At 44.5% G+C, this 9,204-nt stretch overlaps 1 protein-coding gene across 9 annotated transcripts in view; it reads left to right on the plus strand.

Moving 5' to 3' along the window:
- RUBCN (rubicon autophagy regulator) overlaps positions 1-4,531 on the plus strand; it is a 71,693-nt gene extending 67,162 nt beyond the window's left edge. For all 9 annotated transcript variants that reach the window (XM_076002503.1, XM_076002508.1, XM_076002480.1 and 6 more), the window contains 6 exons: positions 566-630; positions 1,100-1,338; positions 1,907-1,968; positions 2,389-2,542; positions 3,896-3,989; positions 4,217-4,531. In XM_076002503.1, coding sequence (XP_075858618.1) covers positions 566-630; positions 1,100-1,338; positions 1,907-1,968; positions 2,389-2,542; positions 3,896-3,989; positions 4,217-4,395 — 793 coding nt within the window. In that variant the 3' untranslated portion in view covers positions 4,396-4,531. The remainder of the gene's footprint in view (positions 1-565; positions 631-1,099; positions 1,339-1,906; positions 1,969-2,388; positions 2,543-3,895; positions 3,990-4,216) is intronic.
- Positions 4,532-9,204: the final 4,673 nt, after the last annotated feature.

Consider the following 9,204-nt stretch of genomic DNA (forward strand, 5'->3'; position numbering starts at 1 on the left):
ATTATCCATTTTGTCCTTAAGTCTTACACCGAATCCTCCTCTTCCTTCCCAGAGCTAATTGGAAATGAGGTCTTTTTTTCTCTGGCATGCCTCCCCTGTTGCCTTCCTCCCAATAGATTTGTGAGCTTACTGGTTATTCTTTTCCTTTTAAGAGGGATGGATGCTTTTTGCTCCTGTTATTCTCTCCCCTTCACTATTTCTCATCCCTTATAATTGTCCAGAAAGTGTGGTTCATTATTAGGGAGAGTCACTGCCTAGACCTTACCTCTTGGGGCAGATGAGAAGGGCTGCTCATCTTCTTTAATGTTCTGTGATGAAATGCATGGGTTGTGCAGAAAGTGTGGTTCATTACTAGGGAAAGTCACTACCTAGACCTAAATCCTAACTTAATCTTCAGTTTGATTTAGTTCTCCCAATAGCTTCATTTGGTTCAGCTAAAACAAGAGGTGAATTCCCCTCCCTTCCCACACTTTATAAGAATTCTATGTTTGTATCTTCATCCTTTATACCTCAGAGGCCGCATGCACCTGCTATCTGCCAATCTCCTCTCCTTCCCCTTCCTTAGGAGGAAAATTGCTGTGGCCAAGCAGAATTACCGCTGTGCGGGATGTGGCATCCGGACTGACCCTGGTGAGTATCTTCGGTTACCACCATACTGCCTCTAAGAGCTTTACCCTCTCCCACACCTAGGACAGAGGGCTTGTCAGAGGCAGTAAGAGGAGGTGACAGGAAGAATTGCAGAAGGGGAAAGTAAGGGTCTGGAGGAAATGGGTAGGACTAGGCATGAGCACTGGCAATCAGAGGGAAATTACTTCTGGGAGCACATTATCAGGATTGTTTACTGGAGAATGTTGGGTAGTTTCAGCTAGGTTCTTGGAGACTGAGTCTTGGCAGGTTTTGTTTGTTTCCCCAGTGGCCTCCTGGGTGGGACATAGGTATCACAGGCGCCACTATGTGGGTTTCTGTCAGCTTTGGGGAGCTGACCAGAGGTGGCTGGAGGCCACTGGCTGTCCTCCCTACCCTTTCAATCAAGAGGATAACCTTACCAGCTTATAGTGGGAAAGTCTCATCTGGTCCTTTGGCTTTCCCGTTTTTCTAGATTATATCAAGCGGCTGCGGTACTGTGAGTATTTGGGCAAGTACTTCTGTCAGTGCTGCCATGAGAATGCCCAGATGGTCATCCCCAGCCGGATTCTGCGCAAGTGGGACTTCAGCAAGTACTATGTCAGCAATTTCTCCAAGGACCTGCTCATTAAGATCTGGAATGATCCTCTCTTCAATGTGCAGGACATCAACACCGCCCTCTATAGGAAGGTCAAGCTGCTTAATCAAGTCCGAGTAAGACCCTTGAATAGGCCACATCAGAGATTCTTACCTTTCTCCTCTCCTCATCCCATCCCTCTGTTCATGCAGGACTTTCCAAGCTTACCACACTTCTCGTTATCACAATTTCAGAGCTGTAACTGTGTCATCATTCATGCTCTCCCTATGTACTTTCTTAATCTCTTCCCATTCCCCAGGTATCTCTCTAGTCAGAGCCTCAAACCTGGCAATGGCAGCTCTGAAGCTATAGACAGTGCTAAATGGCAAAAGCAGAATTTCTCCCTTCACAGAAAATATTATTGAATGGAGAATCGGGTATTAAGTGGGAAATTCAAATTCTGGGATTCTCAGCTACTCTGGGCTATGTTTGTGATTTGTGCAGACTGACCTGGTAGAGGAGCCTTCCCAGAATGGAGATTACTTTGAAGCAGATTGTTGAGTTAGATAGAGGTGTAGAGGGCAGTCTGATCTGCCTGCTACATGCAAAACGTCCAGACCTCCAGGGTTTAAAGGCACTGGTCTTTCTAACAGTTGATTCTCTTCTCTACTCCACACCCCCACCCCACCCCCACTTTCTCTTCAGCTGCTGCGGGTCCAGCTGTATCACATGAAGAACATGTTCAAGACATGCCGGCTGGCCAAAGAGTAAGTCTTGTGTGGAGGCCAGAGTCCTTTGGTGGAGTAAACATCTCTGAAACAGTTGGCTCTTGTTATGTGAAGGAGAATAGAGGGATTTGATAGAAATGTAAATGGTAAATGAGAAGCCACAGCAGTAACTGTATGTGTATCCTTCTCTCTTGAAGGGGAAATCTATGGTTCTTCTATCAGGACAGGCTACCACTCTTTGTAGGCTAGCATAGATCACTAATAAATAAGTCACTTCTGTAATCCAGACACCTGGTAGTGTTTGAAGGCTGAGGTGGCCTGGAGCACTTGGGCTGGCTGAATCTTGCCCACCCTTATTACTTTATCTCTCCTGCTTTTCTGGATAGGGAACCTTCTGCTATCATGTGCCACACAAAGTGTTCGTTCTCTCCCCTAACCTCCTCCCCTCATTTCCTGTAGGCTTCTGGATTCCTTTGACACAGTCCCAGGCCACCTGACGGAAGATCTCCACCTGTACTCACTGAATGACCTGACTGCAACCAGGAAGGGGGAGCTGGGGCCCCGGCTTGCTGAGCTCACCAGGGCAGGGGCTGCCCACGTAGAACGGTGCATGGTGAGAAAGTCTTGCATTAGCATGCAGCTGAGCCCTTGCTTAGGGAAATGGGGAGTGGGGTGGCCCCAGGGTTCTTGCCTTTTAGCTCCAGGAAGTTGACATGGCCAATCAACACTGTAAGAGAAACTGAAGAGGGTTGCTGTTCCAGCTAAATCATCCAGATGTAAAAAAAACAAGAATTAGAAAAGGAATTGGTGCCAACATTGCCCCTGCGTAGTTCCAGGCAGGACTGAGCAGACTCACTAAAGAATTGTTATGATGTAGGAGGAGAACCCTGGAATCTGGAGAGAGATTCTAATCTGGGTCTTAGCTTTATTATTTTCAATCACTGTGACCAAAAGAAATACTTTGCCTTTTCTGAAAGAAGATAAAAACTCTACCGTGTTTCCCCCAAAATAAGACAGGGTCTTGTATTTATTTTTCCTCAAGAAGACACCCTAGGGCTTATTTTCAGGGGATGTGTTATTTTTTTAAGTACGGTACAACAATCTACATTTATTCAAATATAGTTAAGTCGTCTTCTTATGGAACATCATCATAATTCTTCAAACCCGAATTCCATCCTGAATTTCTTACCACTCTATTTCCTTTAGAACCATTGGCCCCAATCTCTCCTGTCGAGCAATAGGGCTCTCTTGGGGCAGATGAGAAGGGCTGCTCATCTTCTTTACTGCTCCGTGATGAAATGCATGGGTTGTGCAGATACGCTGTGTAGCCATGGCCATCCCTAGGTCTTATTTTCAGGGTAGGGCTTATATTGTGCAAAAGCTTAGAAATCCTACTAGGGCTTATTTTATGGGTAGGTCTTATTTTTGGGGAAACATGGTATACACACTTTCCTCTCAGTATTTTTGAAGATTGTTGAAACAATTTACGTGATGGCATTTTGTAAGCTTTTTTTTATTTTGACAGGGTCTCACGATATTGCCCAAGCTGGTCATGAACTCCTGGGCACAAGGGATTGTACTGCCTCAGCCTCCCGAGTAGCTAAGACTACAGGCAGGCACCACCATGCCTAGTTTTTTATGTTTGTGGAGATGGAGTCTTGCTATGTTGCACAGGCTGGTCTCAAACTCTTGGGCTCAAGTGAACCTCCCGCCCAGCCTCCTGAGTCACTGGGATTACAGGCGTGAGCCACTGTGCCTAGCTCTTGTCTCCTCCTTAAAGCTTTGTCTGACACCACCTAGCCTGGCCCTAGTTTGGCTTTCATGTTTCTAAGTCCAGCCCAGGCTTCTTCCCTTAGCCCACTCAATTTTTATTTATATTTTTCTCCTCCCTCTCTGGGGTTCACACTTCTGGGCCAGTTCCTGATGTGCTGCCTATCATTTTGCTACTTGTCTCTTTCCTCCCCAGCTCTGCCAAGCCAAGGGCTTCATCTGTGAGTTCTGTCAGAATGAGGAAGACGTCATCTTTCCTTTTGAGCTCCATAAGTGCCGGACCTGCGAAGGTGAGGGCTGGTGCTAGGAGTGAGACAAGCAAGACTGAATACAAAGCTCATTAATTTCCCTTGAGCCACCCTGTTAGCAAGAGTTTGGTTTCATTCAGCAGTTCCCCATGTTTCTCCACCAGAGCACTGAGCCATGGTGGTGAGAAGGGGCAGCAGCAGTGACTTCCTTCCTGCTTTAGATAATACAAATTGTTTTCTTCTCTCTCTCACCCTCCCAACCTGAACAGAGTGCAAAGCGTGTTACCATAAAGCTTGCTTCAAGTCTGGAAGCTGTCCCCGGTGTGAGCGGCTGCAGGCCCGACGGGAGTTGCTGGCCAAGCAAAGCTTGGAGTCCTACATGTCAGACTATGAGGAGGAACCCACTGAAGCCTTGGCCCTAGAAGCCACCGTCCTGGAGACTACCTGAAGAAAGCACATTAGGCCCTCTACCTAGAGGCTGAGGTCATACGTAATGCGGAACTGAGCCACCGCTTTTAAGGACTTTCCCCACTTGGGGCTCTTTTGTTTTTTTTATTATCATCATTATTATTTTTTATGTCTTGTCTGATGTCTGTGTGTCGTCAGCCTTTGATAGGTTGATGGGGTCCAGCCTGTTACAGATGAATTGTAAGCACCAGGTATTTCCATCAGAACTGACATGTAGGTTCTTACGTGAAGCTTTCTCTGTCAGGGGAATGGACAGCAAGACCCAGTTCTTCTGACATACATGGCCTTCTCTACTAGGACCAGATCTGGTTTCAGCCATATCTCAAGTGTCACTTCAAGTTTTATTTTGTTTTAGTTCTAGAGCTTCTGAGCCAGACCTTTCTTAACCAACTCTCTTCTTTGCTGCTAAAACAGGGAGATGGCCGGGCGCTGTGGCTCACGCCTGTAATCCTAGCTCTTGGGAGGCCGAGGCGGGCGGATTGCTCAAGGTCAGGAGTTCAAAACCAGCCTGAGCAAGAGCGAGACCCCGTCTCTACTATAAATAGAAAGAAATTAATTGGCCAACTGATATATATATATAAAATTAGCCGGGCATGGTGGCGCATGCCTGTAGTCCCAGCTACCCGGGAGGCTGAGGCAGAAGGATCACTCGAGCCCAGGAGTTTGAGGTTGCTGTGAGCTAGGCTGACGCCACGGCACTCACTCTAGCCTGGGCAACAAAGCGAGACTCTGTCTCAAAAAAAAAAAAAAAAAAAAAAAAAAAAAAAAAAAAAAAAAAAAAAAAAAAACAGGGAGATGGAGTTTTCTCTCTTCTAATCCTGAAACAGGGTCAGACTCTGCCCTAATGAGGAGAAGCAGCAGAGAATGGGACTGCATCATGGGCATTCTTTCCAACTTATTTCAGTATTTTGGGGGCCATAAAAACAGAATCATTACTATCCTAGAATCCTCAGAGACCTCAGAGAGGCATCCATAACTTCTCTGGTTGAAATATTCTAGGCATAGATGATCTGACTTTCTTTGTCTACTCCAGTGTGCTTGAAGCAAAAAACAGAACTTACACTTAGGCGAAGCCCATTTGTAGCCTTATGCCACAAGCATAATTGAGGCCATGACTCTGTTGCTTAAGGAGCATTTAGTCAGTTATAGGAGCTATTGGCCTCCTCTTAGGTGTTAAACTCTCTTTTAACCTAGTTCTTTGGTAAAAGTATGCTCTTTCAAGCTTAGGCAAGTCCCTAATGCCATGCTAAGGTGAGGACAGAAATCCCCACACACCATCTTAGTGGGTCCCTTCCTACCCTGTCCTCTGTTAGATGATCATTTATAGTTCTGAGCCCAAGTATGGCCCAACTCCTTTCTCTCTCTCCCTCGTGCAACAGAGCTAGGACCTTCCTTGGTGGCTGAGTGTCTCTTGCCTTAGTTTCTTTTGTCAAAGTTGGGGGGAAAGCTTCCTGCTATTTAGTGGTGTTATAAAACTTGACAGTTTGTGAATGCGTGTGAATGTTTTTGTGTTCTTGGGATAACAAGAGCCTTTATGCCAATTATGCACTTAACTCTTTATCTAGCTTGATAATATTTACATGTTCAGTCATCTTTTTCATATTACTGATTTTAGCGTTACCCCCATCCCAACCACCTTTTTAATGTGTGTTTCGAGGGGAAGAGTTCCTGGATGTGACCGTGAACATGTCTTTGGTGATCTTTTAAGTTGCTCTAGATTTTCTAACCTTTATGAAAAACACTGGTCAGGGTTGTTCTCCAACAGCTGGCAGCTCTGTGAACTAAATCTCACACCATTTTTGTTCTGAGACTGACTTCTTCCTGTGTACCTGTCTTCCCATAGTTGGTCGTGAGTAGAAAAAAGTTGGCCTGGGTGCTGCCCCAGGAAGCTGAACAGGAAGTTGCACATGGTTGGTGGAAGCTGATGAGTACCTGAGTGGCAGGTTACAAGGAGTCTCACAAGGAAGTAGAAGGGGCATTAAGGTGATGTCCAAACTGAGGCTCCAGCAGAGCAAGAGGGAACATGTAGCAGTTGGCCTATGGTGTTGGTTCCTCTGCCTTAAATCTGGGATCTGAAGGCTGGAAGACCCTGAGACTATTCACTCTTCAGTTCATGGTGAAGCTGTAGAAGCCAAGGCCCAGCCCACTTTTTTGAAAGCTAACTAGGAACTCCCTTGTCCTTCAAGGAGCTTTGGAAATGACCCCACAAAACTCAAGTCTCATTAAGGGTTAGGCCCAAGATTAAAACCTGACTTATAAAAATGGTGAGCCTACTTCCAGTTTTGTTTTAAATTACAAATCCAGTCCTTACTCCAAGTTACTACACTGGAAAGAGATGTACTCTCTTGTTCTGCCTGTTTCATATGAACATAGGATGAAAAGATGACAAATGCTGACAAATGCTGAGTTCCTAAAGCTGAACTCAACAGCCTTATGAGCTCCTGATTTTCACTTATTTTTCTTCACCTCCCCCATCCTATCCCCTTAGATTGTGTACCTGTTTTAGTGACCCTGATCACTTTCCAAACACCCATTTATTTATTTATTAGAGAGGGGAGGAGAGAGGGCAGAGGATGGAATATTTTGAAAGCACTTTGCAATTTATCAGTATCTCAAAATCCCCTGCTGTTGTGGGGAAATTTGAATGCACTGAAGAGAGTTCCTTCTAAATGAAATGGGAGGGAAGTGTTATTTTCTGTAAATAACCAGTTTGCTTCCGAGGCAGAGACAAGATTCAAGACATAGCAGAAGGGTGGAAGGTAAATATTTTCCACTTAAATGAGGCTGTTATTGACTTTCTCTGCCAAAGCTTTAGTGTTTCTGTTGAATTAACATAAAAAGAGCAAGAATCTAAACAGAGATGTTCCTTGTGTGTACAACTTGTGTTTTGAACTGGATTTCCACTTGCTGTAGTTCTCGCACAGCCTAACAGTTCATTGTCATCTTTAATAAACTAAGGAAATGAAATTCTGTCTTTTGTTTGCCTGCCTTGACTGTTGAGGAATGATATTGAGTGTCTACTGTAAAGCAGGCATGTCTGAAAATTAAGAAGATTTCTTTGTTATTATGCAGAGCAAGCTGTACCATACAGAAAAGTGAGTTGGAGTGCTTCATCACAGACTTGCTATGAGACCTTGAGTGAATCACTTGACCTCTCTGGATTTCTGTTCCTTTGTGTGTACAATGATAGGATTAGGCTTTGTGACACACAGTCCTTTCTAGTGCATGGGGTGTGTGCCCTCTACCCATACCCTTGGTGCAACCATCACATAAAGTGAAGTCAATCTTCCTCTGTGCCAACATCTGAATTGTCTTAGATGCTTCAGTTCCCACTTCTGTGAGCATCTGCCTCTGGCTTTCTCTCTTACACTCCTGGTCTACTAGACCTCCAGTTCCTCCCTGCAACTTTTTGAACGTTTCTCCTTAGATATCCCCTTGTCATCTCCAGCCAATATATCTAAAACCAGCATAAGTATCATATTTCCCAAAACCTAACCATTAGTCACCCAGGTTTAAAAATTTAGTTGTAGGCTGGGCGCAGTGGCTCACACCTGGAATCCTAGCACTCTGGGAGGCCCAGGCGGGTGGATTGCTCAAGGTCAGGAGTTCAAAACCAGCCTGAGCAAGAGTGAGACCCTGTCTCTACTATAAATAGAAAGACATTAATTGGCCAACTAATATATATACAAAAAATTAGCCGGGCATGGTGGCGCATGCCCGTAGTCCCAGCTACTCAGGAGGCTGAGGCAGAAGGATTGCTTGAGCCCAGGATTTTGAGGTTGCTGTGAGCTAGGCTGACGCCATGGCACTCACTGTAGCCTGGGCAACAAAGCAAGACTCTGTCTCAAAAAAAAAAAAAAAAATTAGTTGTATTCAGCTTTCTCTCTGAGTCAAGTGGCATGTCCTGCTAGTCAAGCATTTTCTCCTTCCTACCACCTGTCATCAAGTTCTTTTCATTTTTTTCTTTAAAATAAATGTCCTATTCCTTTCCATCACTAGCACACAAATCCAGCTGCTTATGTCACATCTCAACTATCTCCAGTCATGCTAATTTCTTCCTGTTTACTCATCAAATATTTGGGTACTTACTTTATGTCAGTTTCTGTGCTAGGCTCCAGGAGGGAGCAAAATGGAGACAGTTTCTACTCTTAAGGAATTTAGTCTTGTGGATAGATATGGTACAGAGTCACCAATTACAAGCTATAGTAAGAGTTACAAAGGAAAAGAATAGATACCATTGAAAATAAGGTGACCTAATTTAGATCAGAGACAAGTAAGGCCCCTGAGAAAGTGATACTTCAACCAAGACCCAAAGGATGAGGCTCAGAGTAGGGAGAAAAAAGCTATAGACAGGAACTAGCACATGTGATGATCTTGAGACAAGAGGAGTTTTGGCAGGAAATTGAAAGAAGGACTTACTAGGAATTTTAGATTTTGTTCTAAGAACATTGATGCAAAGGACTGCACATGTCCCTCCAAAATTCATGTTGAAACTTTAATCCCAACTCAGTGGTATTTGGAGGTGGGGCCTTTGGGAAGTAATTAGGTCATGAGAGTAGAGCCCTCATGAATGGCATTAGTGCCCTTATAAGAAGAAGCCAGAGAGCTAGGTCGCTCTCTTTCTACCCTGGGAAGACATAGCAAGAAGATGGCTGTTTATAAACCATTTAGAGGGCCCTCAACAAGAACCTGACCCTGCAGACACCCTGATCTCAGACTTCAATTTCCAGAATGGTGAGAAATAAATGTTTTTATTTTATCCTATTTTATTTTTTAAATTGGCAAATAA

The sequence above is a fragment of the Microcebus murinus genome, chromosome 1 (assembly GCF_040939455.1).
Source record: "Microcebus murinus isolate Inina chromosome 1, M.murinus_Inina_mat1.0, whole genome shotgun sequence".
Lineage (NCBI taxonomy): Eukaryota > Metazoa > Chordata > Mammalia > Primates > Cheirogaleidae > Microcebus > Microcebus murinus.